This window comes from Labeo rohita, chromosome 7 (genome assembly GCF_022985175.1).
Source record: "Labeo rohita strain BAU-BD-2019 chromosome 7, IGBB_LRoh.1.0, whole genome shotgun sequence".
In the NCBI taxonomy this organism is placed as follows: Eukaryota; Metazoa; Chordata; class Actinopteri; order Cypriniformes; family Cyprinidae; genus Labeo; species Labeo rohita.
In genome coordinates, this window is record NC_066875.1 from 32,091,369 (window position 1) to 32,108,545 (window position 17,177).

Sequence of the window (17,177 nt, forward strand, 5' to 3'; positions counted from 1 at the left end):
CAAAGAAACCTGAAAAAAATCTACTGTTTTCAACAATAATAATAATAGATGTTGTTGTTTTTTTTTTTTTTTTTTTGAGCAGCAAATCGATTATTAGAAAGATTTCTGAAAGATCATATAACTGGAGTAATGATGCTAAAAATTCAGCTTTGAAATCACAGGAATAAATTACATTTTAAAATATATTCAAATAGAAAACAGTTTCTTTAAATAGTAAAAATATTTCAAAACTACTGTTTTTGCTGTACTTTGGATCAAATGAATGCAGGTTTGATGAGCAGAGGAGACTTCTTTAAAAACATAAAGAAATCTTACTGTTCAAAACCTTTTGACTGGTAGTGTATATCTTGTTAAAATATACTTTGGGCTTAGTACAACCTTAAAACAATCACTAAAACTTCCACTATTTTGTAGTAGGAAAACTTTTCATTTATAATATTTATAATATTTTCACTTTATCCCAATCAGAAAAACACACTCAATGTTTATTCAAGTGGTGGATTCGAATAAGATAGTGAAAAATTCCCTGACCTCCAAAAACCTAGTTTAACCCCTGTTGGTGACGTGATGAATCATACCTGTGTGTGCTGTTTTCTAGGCACACTGAAGAGAAGAAGAAATCCCAATGCACAGACCCAGCCACAGCGCCAGCGCCAGCAGAGAGAGAACTATCAGATGGGCCAGATGCGACGCTGAGACAGCCTCCTCATTGCCTTGGTTCTTCCTAGTGCCTACAGTGGGAAACACTTCACTCCAAAGAGTTAGCTGAATCAATCAATGAGCCCCATCTACAAACTAAGAAACTGGCAAATAAAAGGACTTCAAAGAACTATACTTAAGAAAACAACCACAAAGAGTAAGAAACCACTGCTCGGGGGAGCCAGCAAAGCTTTCATTGCATAGCTCAAAGAAAATTCAGAAGCTAGTCGCGAGGAAGAGGACAGAATCAATGATTTTTTTTTTGTTCTGTTTTTTTCTGCTTTTCATATTCTTTCTCAAGTGATTAAAACCATTGTTCTCCACTAAAGTCCCCCCCCCCATTTTTTCCTTTTTTTTTTTCTTTTTTTTTTTTTTATCTTTTTTTTTCTTTTTTTTTTTGAGAGGGGATTGCCTCCCTCCTGTGGAGATGAGCATGATGGGATGTCACACAGATATTTCTTATTTCTGCCAATCAACGATGGCTGAGAGAACTCTTTAAGGAGCCTCGTTTTCCAATGTGTAATTAAGATGTTTTTAAAATGCAAGCAAAAGCATTAAAAGGCTTTTATTCCTGAAGCTTTCTTATTGTCTCCTGCGTGCAATTGTACAGAGATCACAAAATACATTGGATCTTTTTCCAGTCATGTCTTTTTTTGGTAAATTCTGTTGGATAATGATAATTAAGGATGTTTAACTGACACTCAGGATATCATAGGAAATAACAGCACAGAGAGTTTCTGTTGGTGAAAGGCCTTTACCAGATTCACTTTGCTGAAAGCCACGATTGTGCAGAGCACTTTTTTTTTCTTCCCAGCTGATAACCACTAACTAGCTGCAGTTCTTCATTCCATGTAGGCGAGGGAGTTAGTGAGAGGGATGATGGTTAAAAAAAGTTATGTCACTGCTGAGGATACTGACTTGAGAAGATAAGCACAACATCAGGAAAGATTTGTTTTTCAATACATAAAAGTTTTTTATTTTGCAATAACATGTTGGAAACAGGAAAGTGTGGACAGATACACAAATGAGCAAATCTCGGTGGTGTGTGTTAGCGAAAGGATGGGATAGAGAGAGATGATAGAAGCAATCTGTAGATTCTTTAGAGTGTTTTTACACACCAATCAATATTTATACGAAATAACTTTTCTTACGTTTTCAGCCATTACCTCTATTATAGCTAAAAAAAAAAAAAGAAAAGATCCAGACTAGCAGCCTATATAATCAATACATATGCCTTGTGTTGCTATATAGTGTATCTGAACCAGCTCATTGTGTTTATTTTCTATCATTGCAGTCCAACATCTTAAAAGAAATCCTTCCATTCTAATGTGATTTTGATTGTCTTTTGTGTGTCTACAAAGGCTGAGGGTTACAATCCATGCACCACAAATGTCTTGTTTGTTTTTTTTGTTTTTTTTGTTTTTTTTTTAAAGTTTGCTTGTTTTGAATTTTTTTAAAAGACCAGGAATATTTTGTCATCCGTTGAAGTTTGTTGAATGAGATCCTGGTATTGTGACTGAGTGACTTGTCTTCTCAAACAAACTTGCATCGTTTACGGATGTGCAATTAAAATATGGATGATTTGTTTGTTTCTGAGTATTCTCGGCTATAAGTCCTCCTTTAGATCTAAGTCATTGCCTCATTTGTGTATGTCTCTTTAAATGTTCATGGGAAAAGGGTTTTTAGTAAGCTTGACTTTACTGCTCTGACTGCAATTGGCTTCAAATTAATCAGTAATTCTGTGGTAAATGGGTTTGGTTGAATTTATAAGGGGATTTGGCCTAGGATTTAATTTTTAAAAAAATATATATATAATTTTTTGCTTGTCTTGCTTTAAGTTTATAAGTAATGTGCACTGATATGTAAGCATGGCGTGTGGATAGAATATGAAAAACAAGATGGAGAAAATGTCTAATACTACTGTTTGATTTTAATGTCCGCTGTGTTTTATACAGTATCTTTCTTTTTTTTTTTTTTCTTTTTGCTTTATTTGTAGTTTTCTTATTTTCTTCTCTTTATGCTCACTTTTGAAATTTTTACTAAATACTTTGCAAAAAGTATTGTGCAACAACATGTAATTTTTTGAAGTACTTGAAATGCATTAATAAAACAGCCTTGATCAAAAGCTCCTTTCACTGTCTGGTAAAATGTCCATGTGTTGAAGTAAATTGTATTAATTGCTTGTATGCTCTACATATCTACTGTACACTAATGCATGTTTTACTGTATTTATTGCATATTGTAACATATTTAAAGAGCGCCACTGATGAAGTATTAAACAAGCCATCACAGTCATTCGTCAGCAAAAGAAATCATCCATTCGTTTTAAATTAAATCCAATTGAGCCCCATCTTTCGCTAATTATTTTCTCATAAACCCCTTGTTACACAAGAAGTAGTTATGTCAAATACACAATCACTTGTTGCCAACTTCATTTGCAATTTTACAGAGAGAAGTGATGTATCCTATGTCTGCTTTTTACTTCATCCAGCTTTGGACTGGCTATAAATTGTCTTCTAAAGGAGCAAAAATAACACTGAGTTCAAAACTAATATGGCTAAATATATTTCAGGATGTGTACTTATTAAAAGAAAACATCTATATTGTAGTGCCATAGAAATATGACTTGAAAATGATCCATCTTCCCACATGTTAGGGCAGGATTTGAACCTGGTAAATTTTGAATGAACAGCTGAATGAACAGATGCATGTGGTCATGTGTTGTCACAGTACAGGCATCTATATAAATAATAAATAAATATGCACAATGTATCTTATGTTACCTCCATGTTTTTATTATTATGTGTTATCGTGAGGGGGTTTCATGAGACATTTATTCATACAATTAAAAACACAAGTACATCCCACATACATAAATGTTATAGGTTGATCTACCCTGAATATATCTACAGCACACAAATGCACAGATGTTTGCTTTAAAGAGATAGTTTACCCAAAAATAAAAATTACCCCATGATTTTCTCACACGCGAGCCATCCTAGGTGTGTGACTTTCTTCTTTCAGACAAATACAATCAGCGTTATACTAAAAAACATCCTGGCACTTAGAAATTAGAGTTTATTAATTTTTAAACTGAATATTTTTCTTACAAAAATGCATCGATTCACATCAGAAGACCTTTATTAACCCACCTGGAGCTGTGTGGAGTACTTTTCATGATGGATGGATGCACTTTATTATGCTTCAAAATCTCAACACCCATTCACTGCCATTATAAAGCTTGGAAGAGCCAGGGCATTTTTTAATATAACGCTGAATGTATTCATCTGAACGAAGAAAGTCATATACACCTAGAATGGCTTGACGGTGAGTAAATCATGGGGTAATTTTCATTTTTGAGTGAACTATCCCTTTAAGGTTGAGCTTTTACATTGTGTTTCATAATAATTGTAATAAATTATCAGTAATGGGACAATATTCAGCCAGTTTTGGGGGACTAATAAGAGTAATACACTTCAGAGATTAAAAAAAAGGCAAAGATGACAGCTCTTAACAGTGTTATATGGTACTAAGAAAGTTGTTATGCGATTTCTCCACTGCCTCTGCAGAGGTCTGTGCACGCTATTGGTATTAAATGTATGAGAGGTATCCACCTTTTTCGTCTGGTAAGAGCGGGCGCAGCCATTTGTAAATTTTATGGGTGTGGCTTCCGGTCTCATCCACATCCAGCTGTTTTATATACAATACAGCTCGTTTTGCTGCTTAATATTGCAAGTTGGTGTGTCTTACCATATTATTTTAATGTGTTATCTTAATTATGAACTCACTGGTTTGTAGTGCAAACAGTGTTACGTTTACTTAATTCTTATTCTTCTCATTATTTCCTTATAGCGGCTAATGAACCGGAAGTCTCACCCTTAGACTTACTTCAGCGTTAAAAAAAGGTGGATAGGGGACCAAAAAACTGTTCCATGTCAGTTAAGGAGGTGCCCCTTTTGTGGCCAATTTTGAGCACTTTGGTTTGGAACAACGGTCGTTCGACCCCTCAATATGGTGGTCATTAAATGTCACACTTAAGTCCAGTTTCCCCGTCTATAACATTAGTCCCGATGGCTGTGAAAACACGATCACATGTGTGAGGTGAGTTTGCTTTAGCTGTACTTCATCATCCTCCGCTTTCCCTGCGGCTTCTCACACCGCACAAACACCTTCTCCTGCGACGGCTCAATATACATGCCGTCATCTGTCTGTGGGCAAAACGTAGTTCTGACGAGAAAAGAGACTGTTATGAGCTTCAGCCTTACTTCATTTCAAAAAAGCCCATCCAAACAACAGCATCTCCAACAATGTCCATTAGAGGTCGCTAGAATAACTAAACATGAAATGGAACCTTTTTTTGTGTCTGCATTAAAAATTAATTCTGTGTTCTTTGCTGTATTTCTCTACTTAACAGTGTTTGAGATATTGTCTGCATACGCATTATCATGCCTGCTTCTGGTGTAGGTCATTAAATGCTGAATCCAGGCTCTCTGTTATCTTTTATTCCTATGTGAATGTTTATTTGAATTCCTTATTAATCTATATGAATCCACTATCTGTGATGGCAAACTGTTATCTGTCTCCTCGCACACTTACTTCCTCTGGGTCTCTCCAGCTTTCACTGTGATCTTCCCTACTGTGAGCTGTGGTCCTCTGCTGCTTTTGGCCCAAGGTATCATGGTCTTAATCGTGCTCCACATGTGTGCCCACATTGGGCTTCCCTCCCAGGTTAAGCGTGTCATCATCAGGTCACCGATGTCAGTATTCAGAGTGATGAGGAACGTAAAGGTCTTGCTGCCTGAAATCTCCTCAACTCTGAGAACGATGGAGGAGGAATTAGGTAAAGTGATTCAGGCTTACTTCATTCAGTTTTTAGATTCTTATAATAAACAACAATGAAAAAGCATTATTAGCCTGCACGAGTAATTACGTGTGCATGCTTTTGTTTTAGTCCGTTGCATGCTTTCACGCTTTCATGTTCTCAGCACACATGTATTGCATTCATTCATGCGAAATGAGCTATTCTGATGAGGTTTGAATGGAGCATGTTACTTGAGCTTTTAGTGCCCAGAATATAAAACATTGATGTTCTTCATCTCAAATGTTATCAGGCAGTCTTTCATTAAGGGATCTTTGGCTTACTGTTAAATCAAGAGCCTCTGCTAAGCTTTTACTCTACTTATGAACCAACCATGGTTATAAAATGTACTTGTAAATTTATTTTAACATATGTGACCCTGGACCACAAAACCAGTCATAAGGGTCAATTTTTGGAAATTGAGATGTGTACATCAGCTGAAAGCTGAGTAAATAAGCTTTCCATAGAAATATGGTTTGTTAAGATAGGATCATATTTAGCAGAGATGCAACTATTTGAAACTTTAAATTTGTCCAAATGAAGTTTTTACCAATCAATAATAAAATGTAAAAAATATCTTAATGGAACATGATCTTTTTTTTAAAAAAAGAAAAATTGATCATTTCAACCCATACAATGTATTTTTGGCAAATGCTACGAATATACCCGTGCTACTTATGACTGGTTTTGTGGTCCAGGGTCACATATGCTAATTATACACTATCAAATGTATGCTTTTGTTACATAGGCTTTATTTTGGTTATAGCAGATGACGGTTAACAGCAAAAAGCTTTTTTTAAATAGTAGAAACCTCAAATGCATCCGTATGATGATATGGATGATGATGAGAAAGTCATTACAAAGCTCATTAAGGTGATGCTCACTAATACTATGCTGCTAATATCATTGCATACTTACAGTGTTATGGGTAAACTTTCGCTTTCTCCCAGTGTTCCAGTTAGAGAGACTGTAAGGGTGGGGTCAATCTTATCAGTCTGGTTGATGAACTGAATCCTGAATTGATAGTGAAACACTAATGAGGAAGGAAAGTGATGGTAGATTAGAACTGATTATATTTTTCCAAAAACAGCCTGTACAAGTAATCACAAACATTAATTTGCACGAAAATTGTGTTCTTAATTAGTAACAATGTCTTCATTCTTGATACCTACAAAATGTCTAAACATACTTAAGATCTTTAAACATACTTAAAACATTTTACTTAAATAGTATTTCCCTATATATGTATGTGTGTAAGTGTGCATTTTTTGCAATTAAAAATATTTGTTTGAGAGGAGTTTAACAGCTAGAAGATCTTATTTCCCTTTTTACATAACAGTGGTTAACTGACTATTTTACACGTTCTTGGGTTGTTATTGCCATTTCTCACATTTGTAGGGCATGTGTGAACGGGTTTTGAGAAACAGTCTCTTGCTTGCGCCTGTGTGGACTTTCTTGATGTCATAACCCAGAGTGTTACAGCGGTTCTTTCGGCAGTCCAGACAGTAGCCTTTATCGAAAGCGGTGTCGTCGCTGCACTTGTAGGCCATAATCTGCTTGTCTTTGTTCAGCAGGGAGTCAATGAAAAGGTGCACAGCGCGCTCATGGGCACACTTCACTGTCTGCTCGAAACCTAAAGTTAGATAAACACAGTAAATAATCATAGATTCACTTGTTTAGCATTGTGCGTTGTGGTGAGTTAGCAGTGATGCTAATACGCAGGTAAATTGTGATGTTATTTACACACTATTGTACAAATGTTTTGGGTCAGTTAGATTTTTGTGTTTGAATACCACGAAATCGGTGCCTTTTGCGTCCCTAGGAAATAATCAAACATACATTTAATATAACAAATAATAAATGTGCAGTTTAAAAACATGATAATACTATGTATGATTTAATCAATTACATTTAAAAAGTCAATTAAATATTATTTAATTGTAAATTGTAAGGGTAAGGTTTTTGGTCTGTCCCTCACTATGTTTTTTCTTTTTCAGCAGGACTTCAATTTGCAAAATAAAGCCAAACTGATATAAAAATCACATTTGCATATTGTTCTAAATATAGTCTAATTGTGAAGCAATGTTTTTGGCATAAGTATGCATTTTTTCTAGAAAATATAAATCATTTTCTTGGTGTCCCCTGATTTCATGTCAACCCTGTTACCCTCATGAAGAAACCCTTGTAATATAACGTACAGTTAAGTGACATCACTTCTGGGAGGTTACATTATCTCTCAACCAGGATTCCAACTGTTAAAAGATAAGCATGTTTCTCTCACTCCTTTATAATGGTCTATTTTTGATGATTTATGAGGCTTGACTGAGGGGGGCCATCATGCAATGTCAATCCTGTTACCATTTTTAATATAAAATGTAAATTTAAACAATTATTTATTACATTTAATATAATCAATATCTACATGTAAAATCCTTCAAGTGTACAATATGTGCTTTTGTGAACTTAAGTATTAGCTAGCAATTAGCAAATTTGTTTGAAATTGTCAAACCTGTTACTGTCAACCTGTTACTTTTTGGAGTAACAGGTTTTGACATGTGGGTAACAGTGATGACATTGATTAGCTTTGACCCGGTGTAAAATTCTAATTAATGCCTATAACATTCAGTGGCATATTAGTTCTAATTAAACTATAGTATCTAATAACGTTTGTTTCGGTAACAGGGTTGACAAAAATACCAAAACATGAGGTAGAAATAATACATTGCATAACCTGAGATGGCACAATACAATTTCTTGTCATTTTAAGGTGTCTTCATTTCATGGATATTTAAAAAATATTGCTTAAACTTATTTTATTTTATTAAATTTTTCCAAGTGGAAAAGGCACCGATATCGTGGAATGACCTACTTTTATTCAGCAAACAGACATGAAATTCATTAAAAGTGACAGTAAAGACATTAATAATGTTACAAAACAGCTCTATTTCAAATAAATTCTGTTCTTTTGAACTTTTTATTCATCACATATTGCTGGTACATCATGATTTCCACAAAAATATTAAGCAGCACAACCATTTTATCTAATAGTAAGCTATTAATAATAAAAATAAATGTTTCTTGAGCACTAATTCAGCATATTAGAATGATTTCATGTAAAACTGAAGACTGGAGTGATGACTGCTGAAAATTCAGCATTGTCACTGAAGTGAATTACTTTTTAAATATATTGAAATAGAAAACAGTTATTTAAAATAGTAGTAATTCACAGAATTACTCTTTTTATTGTATTTTTGATCAAATGCAGCCTGGGTTAACATTGGAGTTTTTAAAAAAATGTTTTAAAAATCATTCTAATCTTAAACTTTTGAAAGAAAGGACATTTAATTAACTATCTTTCCCCTATTCATTTTTTACAGTTACAGTTGTCCCATCCTTGCAGTGTGCCTGTCAGAGTCATGGACTCATCAGTGTGTAGTTGTTAAAAATAAGGATTTCAGGTCTGTCTTTCTGCTTCGATTTTCCCATAGGGATTTTTAATTGCCTGAAGGCATATCTCAGTAGGAGAGCAGAACAGAGCAGGGATTTGAAATAATTAAGTTGTCAGGATGACAGCTGCTTTTATGTGTCTATGCCTTTCATCTGGAAAGCTGTCGTTATTGGTTAGCCATTCTCACCGTGTCATTAATGGGATGTTTTGAATGTATCTTGTTCTCATCCTAATCTGACATTTAAGATATGAGGATGAACCTATCCCTTCCTCTCTCTGTCTATCCATTCATCCATTTATCCATCTACACAATCCAAGCAACTCACCCATAATCCCGTACTGGGCTAAATGTGCATAAATGTTTTGCACGTGCAGCTGGCACCCTGGTTGAACTGATCCTCCATTGGGATAGAAGTCAAAGTGGGCAACAGGCTGTTTGATGCCCACACTGAGTCCCATGCGCTCTTGGGTAAATGTATGGATGGCATCCACAAACCTAGCATCCTCAGGTGAGAGTCTTTCAGTATGAGACATTCCCTCAAACAGTGGACCTGCAGGATCCAAACCTAAACAAACAAGACAAACTTCAATTTAATATATAGTTAATATTTAGAGTTAAAGGGATAGTTCACCCAAAAAGGAAAATTCTGTCATTATTACTCACCCTCATGTCGTTTCAAACCTGTAAGACCTTTGTTTATTTTCAGAAAACAAATTAATACATTAATGTAGGACATCTGTAAAATTGTCCATATGATATCAGTGGTTTAACCGTAATGTTATGAAGCTACAAGAATACTGTTTGTGCACAAATAAAACAAATATAATGACTTTATTCAACAATTTTAACATCCTTACTGCGTTTCTGGGCCTTGAACATGATAGTTGCATTGCTGTCTGTGCAGGGTCAGAAAGCTCTGGGATTTAATAAAAAACATCTTAATTTGTGTTCTGAAGATGAGCTAAGTCTTACAGGTTTGGAATGACATGAGGGTGAGTAATTAATGACAGAATCTTCATTTTTGGGTGAACTATCCCTTAAAGAAGGAATAAATGTATTTGTCATGTTCAAAGTGTTGTCTGAGATTTAAGATTTTCTTTTTTGGGGGGCTTTTTTCGAAGGCTTGATTGTGTATATGGGGTGCACTGTAACATGTTAATGTAGGTGTTTTTTTTTTTTACATATTTTACCTTTATTCTACAATGTTTTTCTGTTCACTTCCTGGTTCCTCATTCATAAATTCGCAGTGGGCTCAGATTGGTTACCTGGCCCAGTGTGTTGTGATTCACTAATTGCCTAATGCGGACGTTGTCCGGAAACGTCTCGCCTCTTACCATTATGAGTTGTTGCATGTTCCCAGGGGCAAGATTTATGTAAATAGCAGGGTTTGTGATGTCACTAACCCAGGAAGTAGCTCGTTGTAGTCCCTACCAGCTGTTTGTTGTAGGCCTTAAAAAGCGAATTCTGTAAAAGACAATTTCTCCCTTTGCATTGAGCTTTGAGCGTCGTAACTTTGCAAATTGTTGTTTATGCTCAAACAGCCACATTACCTACTAACTAAAGTTAAAAAGGTGAAATTGTAATCTATGACCCCTTTAAGTCTTTCTTTCTCAATGCTGACAAGACTGTCTCACCAGTAATTCTTCCCAAGGTTTTCCCAGATACAGCTAGGTAACTCCCAGCAAATCCAGATATATGAGCTCCAAGGCTGTAGCCAATCAAATGCACTTTTCCCACAGGGAACTGTTTGAAATCCTGTTAGGGATACACAGATTAATGCCATGTAGTAAGTGTTTTAAGTATTTTTCCCGTTAACAAACAAAGCTATGTACACTACATTTCAAAAGTTTAAGGTCAGTTTAGTGTTGTCGTTGTTGTTTTTGAAAGAAATTAATACTTTTATTTAGCAAGGATGTATTCAATTGCCATAACATAACAATATAGGCATTTGTTATGAAAGACACTACATGTCAGAACCTCTCTGCCTAAACAAACTACTGAAAGTCAATCAGTTTCATGCAAGATGTAAGGATGGTAGTATTTATTCCTTTGGGAAATAAATTCTGCATCCACAGCAGGAAAAGACATTTGTATTCTCAAACTAACCCTCACCTCTAGCCACCTCAGCAGGTGGGCAATGTCCTGTCCCACAGTGCGTGTGTTCTGAGCAGCGATAGGGTAGTGGTGGTGTGCCAGAGTCAGCCAATCTGCAATCACTACATTGATGCTTCTCTCTGAGCTCTTTAGTGCTGATGCCAACCTGGAAATCCAGTTCTCCATCATTCCGTCCACCTACAGCACAGGGAGGAGTTTATTTTATTTTATTCATTTATTTTGAATGAGCCTGCTGCAATATAGATCTCCCCAGTATTGTTTGGAAATCAATTTTGCTTTTATCAGATTAGAAATAACTCTGGTTTGCTGTTTGGAATCCATACCAAGGTCTTCTTGACCTTTTGTACAATTGATCTATTGATCTTTTTTTTTTTTCTATTAAATCAGTGAACTCAACATACCGACCAGCCATGAATGATGATAGCCAGAGGATGGCTGCTATTAAAACCACAAGCGTCCAGTGTGTGAGGCTTGAAGATCTCCACTGTGCATGTATCGTCTATGCTGTCAGTGTAAAGCCTGAAGAATGATTTAGGTTCATAGGGCATCTTCATCCTCTTTCCAGGTTCAGAGTCTATTAGTATGGTCATATATAAAAACTGAGATTCACAGATAGTTCATTATTGTGGTTGCCATGTTGTAAATTAATAAAGTTGCATCGCTGTAGGTTGTACAATAGTTGTGGAATATTTAGCATCAATGCAAAAACCTTGCATTGAAATTAAGTTATACAGTTAAGGTCAGAAGTTTACATACATCTTGCAGAATATTCAAAATGTTAATTATTTTGCCAAAATAAGAGGGATCATACAAAATGCATGTTATTTTTTTTTTAGTACTGACCTGAATAAGATATTTCACATAAAATACATTTACATATAGTTCACAAGAGAAATTGAATTTATAAAAATGACCCTGTTCAAAAGTTTACATACGCTTGATTCTTAATAATGTGTTGTCATCTGAATGATCCACAGCTGTGTTTTTTTTTTTTTTTTTTTTTTTTTTGATAGTTGTTCATGAATCCCTTGTTTGAGCCCACTGTCCTTCAAAAAAAATCCTTCAGGTCCCATAAATTCTTTGGTTTTTCAGCATTTTTGTGTATTTGAACCCTTTCCAACAATGACTTTATGATTTTGAGATCCATCTTTTCACACTGAGGACAACTGAGGGACTCATATGCAGCTACAGTTGCAATCAAAATTATTCAACCCCCCAGAGACGATGGTACTTTACAAATACAAGCTTTTCTGAAGATCCAGGACTTTATAAAAATTGCATCTACAACAGTTTAATGGTGTATTAAAAGTTATAATGTCAGTATAGAATGTAATGTTTTTGAGTTATAGGATTTTTTAATATCACAGCTATGTCATAATTATTCAACCCCTGTTCAACATTGCTGTTTTAAGTCACTTATTTTTTTATGGTAGGGAACAAAATTGTCTTAAAACACAATTAAGCCTTTATAAACTTTATTTAAAAACGGAATTAGCTTGGGGTGTGACACATACACACAGTTAGCCCATGCATGTGCTGAAGTTGAGTCGCTAATATGACACAGTCAACAGAGCTCTCACAAAAACTATAGAGAAGAAATTGTCTTATTTTATTAGAAAGTCTAAGGCTACATTAAGATTTCCAAGACATTAAAAGTTCCTTGAGACGCAGCTGGCAGCCTTATTCCTTAGTTTGAAGTGTGTTGTACCAGAAAACCTGGTGGTGTTGAACAAAAAAGCACAATGTCATAAAATGTTTGATCAGAGTAACTGAGAAAAACCTGCAGTGTACAGCCAAATACTTGCAAGATGACCCAACAAAAGGAGGAAAAACATTTCAATGCAGAGTATAAGATGAACACAAGACAAGTATGGCCTTCATGTTGAGGCATCTTGCCGAATACCACTCTTGCCCAAGAAGAACAAAAAGACAGACTTGAACATCCTAAAATTCATCTGGATAGACCTGCGGAGTTCTGGAAGAATGATTTATGGAGTGATGTAACCAATCTGGAATGTTTTAGACCTGTGGATCAGCAGTATGTCTGGTGCAAAAAAGGCAAAACTTATTGGCAGAAGAACACCATCTCCACTGTCAAACACTGAGGTGGATCAGTCATGTTATGGGGTTGTTTTACTTTAGCAGGAAGTGGAAAACATGACTGTATGAAGGACATCCTGGATTCTTTGAAGTATCAGGCCATTTTGGCAAGAATTGTGATGCCTTTGATGCAAAGACTGAAGCTGATGATCAGTGGACTTTCTTGCAGGACAGCCATCCCAAAGTATACATCCAAATCTACTTACGCTTGGTTCAGGGATCAGTCATAGAATGTTCTTGAGTGGCCTGTTCAGTCTCCAGATTTAATTCTCATTGAAAATATTTGGTTGAATTTGAAAAAAGCAGTGGCAATGTGAAAACCAAAGATTATCAGTGATCTGAAAGCTTTTTCAGGCGAGGAATGGACCAAGATTGCAGTAGAAAGGTGACAGAAGCTTCTAAGCACTTCAAACAGCGTTTATTGGTGGTTTTAAGGAATAAAAGATTCTGCACCAGATTTTACTTTTGGGGGTTGAATAATTTTGAACATGAATGTTTAGAGCCAATTTAATTTTCTTTCATTAGTCATCAACTTACATTCTCAAAATTACTCAAATGTGTATGAATAAACTTTCTCTACTAGTGTACTGATGGCTTTGTTGAATTGTTTTCACAAAATTTTGTTCTCTGCAGCAAAATGTCTTGCAGGTCAAGGGGGTTGAATAATTTCGATTGCAACTGTATTACAGAAGGTTCAAACGCTCACTGATGCTCCAGAATAAAACACGATGCATTAAGAGCCAGGGGGTGAAAATTTTGAATTTGAAGATCAGGATAAATGTAACTTATTTTGTCTTCTGGGAAACATGTAAGTATCTTCTGTAGCTTCTGAAGGGCAGTACTAAATGAAAAAATATGATATTTAGGCAAAATAAATATTTATTCTGTTCAAAAGTTTTAAGCTTTGGCTCTTAATGCATCGTTTTCTCTTCTGGAGCACCAGTGAGCCTCCAGGAAATCTGAATGCATCATTTACAGTTAATATAAAACAAAATTTCCTTTTATTTTTTAAAAAACTGAGATAAATGATAATGATAAACTGAAGTTTCAACATCACATCTTATTTTTTTCATTAATGTAGTTTTCGTATGTGAAAAATGTACATGTTCACTGTGTGAACAGGTATTTATTTCTATTTCAGTATTGAGTCTGTTCAGCTTTAATTTGCAAACACAGCCGAGGACATTATTTCTTCGTGATTTTATGGATTTTACTACAAGCTTTTGCAATTTACATTAGTAAGAATTAAATTAGAGGTAGTACAATTAATGTTGCCTGTTTTTGCGAATCCAAATCTCCTTTAATATTTTACTTTTCCACACATACTGTACTGTTTTTTCTTGCTAATGACTAATGATCTGGTGTTTTAGTTGTTTCAGTTCTTCAGCAGAACACAAAAGAAAGATACATTGAGAACTGTTTTTGTCCATGCAGTGCTAGTCAGTGTGGTCCAAAACAGCATTGCATCCAGCTGACAGTGGACTAATTAACTAACTAAATAAATACATACGTACATAAATAAAATAAATTACTACTTTTGTGTTCTGCAAATTTTTTTTTAAAAAGTCATTTTTTTCTAGTTTAAAACGACATAAGGGAAAGAAAATTATGACAGATATTAATTTTTGAATGGAAGATAAGCATAATTCATCCTCACCTGCTCTCTTACCCCAAAATTTCCTTCCATCAGTCAGTTGAATGATGATCAGACAGCAGGACACTATTTTAATAAGAGTCTTCATGTTCAGGCCACTTCAGCAGCCCACACAGATAAAATATGTCCTCCTTCTCTTTTTCTTGGGCAAGAGAAGAGACCACTGTGAGGCAGGTGATTATTAAACAATTATTGAAACAGTCTGAGGGGAGGGGTCAGTAAATATTCAAAAGGAGCTGGGCCAGAGGAACAGCTGCTCAGAGGGGATGTTTGTTTGGGGAGGGTGCTGCAGTTCATTCCTCTGGGTGAGCTTTGAAACCATTTGCAGTTTTGCAGGCAAATGATTGGCTGATTGGCTGCATGGTGTTACATAAGATTCTATGCCACGATTGGTGAAAAAAGTGGTGTCAGAAAGAGTTCAAAAAGGTTCACACTGAGTCATTACTGATAATATCACTCAAATACCATCTCTCTGAATGTAATTTAGAAAAGTGGGATGTCAGATGATGGTTTAACTCACTTTTATTGGTCGACCCAGTTAATTAGTATTAATTAGTTCATTAACTAGTTCTAGATCAAATTCTAGGTCTAGTTCTGGATGCTGACAAAAAGCATGTGTCCATGTCCTGTCTGTCTGTATAGATGGATGGATGGGTAGAGAGAATAACAATTCAAAAAATAACACAGCATAGAATGTGAGGGCTTTTGAGTAACAAGAACAGGGAGATGCATCAGTGTGTGTGTACCTGGTATTTATCACGTTATGTCCCCACAAGGATAGTAACACTAGTAAATTTTGACATTTATTAGGTCCCCATGAGGAAACAGGCTTATAAATCATGCAGAATTAGTTTTTTTCAGAAAGTAAAAGTGTGCACAGTCTCCTGTAAGGGCTAGGTTTAGGTGTAGGACTTTAGAAAATACGGTTTGTACAGTATAAATACCATTACGCCTATGGAATGTCCCCATAAAACATGGAAACACAACGTGTGTGTGAGATGTGTGATGTATGGTTCGGCTATACCCCATGTTATAGGAACAAAATGTCTCCACAAAGATTGCAGTATCTGAAATACTTGAAAATACTTATGCATATATAACGATATTTAGTAGTAGCTTATCGGTGGTGACTGTCACGTTGATGTCCGTGTATATGTTTATATACAGTTGAGGTCAAAAGTTTACATACACCTTGCAGAATCTGCAAAATGTTAATTATTTTACCAAAATAACAGGGATCATACAAAATGCATGTTATTTTTATTTAGCACTGACCTGAGTAAGATATTTCACATAAAAGACATTTACATCTATTTACATACATTTACAAAGAACATTGTGTTTCCCTCTGGAGCATCAGTGAGATGTCCGCAGTGTGAAAAGATGGATCTTATAATCATACAGTCATTGTTGGAAAGGGTTCAAATACACAAAAAAGGTGAAAAACCAAAAAACTTGTGGGACCTAAAGGATTTTTCTGATGAACAGCGGGCAGTTTAACTGTTCAGGACAAACAAGGGACTCACAAACAACTATCACTAAAAAAAAACCCACAGCTGTGGATTATTCAGGTAACAACACTAAATTCAACTATTATTTTCTCTTGTGGGCTAAATGTAAATGTCTTTTATGTGAAATATCATATTCAGGTCAGTACAAAATAAAAAATACCATGCATTTTATATGACCCCTCTTATTTTGGTAAAATAAACATTTTGCAGATTCTGCAAGGTGTATGTTAACTTTTAACTTCAACTGTATAGTGAGTGGTAGATTTTGGTGTAGGATTCCATAAAACATGGAAAACCTGTGTGTGTGCGTGTCTGTGTGTTTGTATGTGTAAGCTCTTTTAGCATTTTAGCCTTGTTAGATATCTCTAAACACCTGTCTCTATTAAAAAAAATGTTTCTGACTTCTTTCTGATTCCCTGATTCTCACAGTAAAATGTCAATAGGTTAAGAATTTCAACAGCAATAATGCTGTTGATGATTTTCTGAATTCTAATCAACTTGATACAGCATGTTGCAGTTGTGTTGTTTCATAGAACGGTTGGCTGATGAACATGCTACCGTCTAGTTAGCAGAAAGGGAGGGCGTATGTATGCATAAACTCAGTGGACTCAGTGAGCTGATGTTGATGGTCAGACAGTGATAATGATTAAATCGGGTCAGATGTAGTTGTGCAGATCAGTGCAGTCTGTTTATTTGATCTGTTTCTTCTCCATTTTAATGCTATTTAAGTGATAGTTAACCCAAAAATAAAAATTGCCATTATTTCCTCACCATCTATTTGTTCCAAACTT

General features: G+C 35.3%; 2 protein-coding genes across 4 annotated transcripts in view; one reads left to right on the top strand and one right to left on the bottom strand.

Annotated features, from left to right (window-relative positions):
* Positions 1 to 1,896, top strand: part of adam10a (ADAM metallopeptidase domain 10a) — a 66,804-nt gene extending 64,908 nt beyond the window's left edge. For both annotated transcript variants that reach the window (XM_051114871.1, XM_051114872.1), the window contains exon 16: positions 599 to 1,896. In XM_051114871.1, the coding sequence (XP_050970828.1) occupies positions 599 to 696 (98 nt within the window). In that variant the 3' untranslated portion in view covers positions 697 to 1,896. The remainder of the gene's footprint in view (positions 1 to 598) is intronic.
* Positions 1,897 to 3,471: 1,575 nt separating this feature from the next.
* Positions 3,472 to 15,051, bottom strand: lipca (lipase, hepatic a). 2 transcript variants are annotated; one of them, XM_051115943.1, is made up of 9 exons: positions 14,891 to 15,051; positions 11,523 to 11,695; positions 11,119 to 11,298; positions 10,641 to 10,761; positions 9,332 to 9,571; positions 6,948 to 7,190; positions 6,476 to 6,590; positions 5,296 to 5,514; positions 3,472 to 4,926 (listed from the first exon to the last, which is right to left on the bottom strand). In XM_051115943.1, the coding sequence occupies exons 1-9, from the start codon at positions 14,961 to 14,963 to the stop codon at positions 4,812 to 4,814; spliced, it is 1,479 nt and encodes a 492-aa protein (XP_050971900.1). In that variant the 5' UTR covers positions 14,964 to 15,051; the 3' UTR covers positions 3,472 to 4,811. The 2 variants fall into 2 exon arrangements, with proteins under 2 accessions (XP_050971900.1, XP_050971899.1); XM_051115942.1 differs by having other exon boundaries at positions 14,879 to 15,050.
* Positions 15,052 to 17,177: the final 2,126 nt, after the last annotated feature.

Coding starts and splice junctions, on each gene's coding strand:
- lipca (XM_051115942.1), bottom strand. CDS start 14,963: ATGAAGACTCTTATTAAAATAGTGTCCTGCTGTCTGATCATCATTCAA. Junction 11,696..14,878: donor ATTTTGGGGTAAGAGAGCAG/GTGAGGATGAAT, acceptor CCATACTAATAG/ACTCTGAACCTGGAAAGAGG. Junction 5,515..6,475: donor GAAAGTTTACCCATAACACT/GTAAGTATGCAA, acceptor CATCGTTCTCAG/AGTTGAGGAGATTTCAGGCA.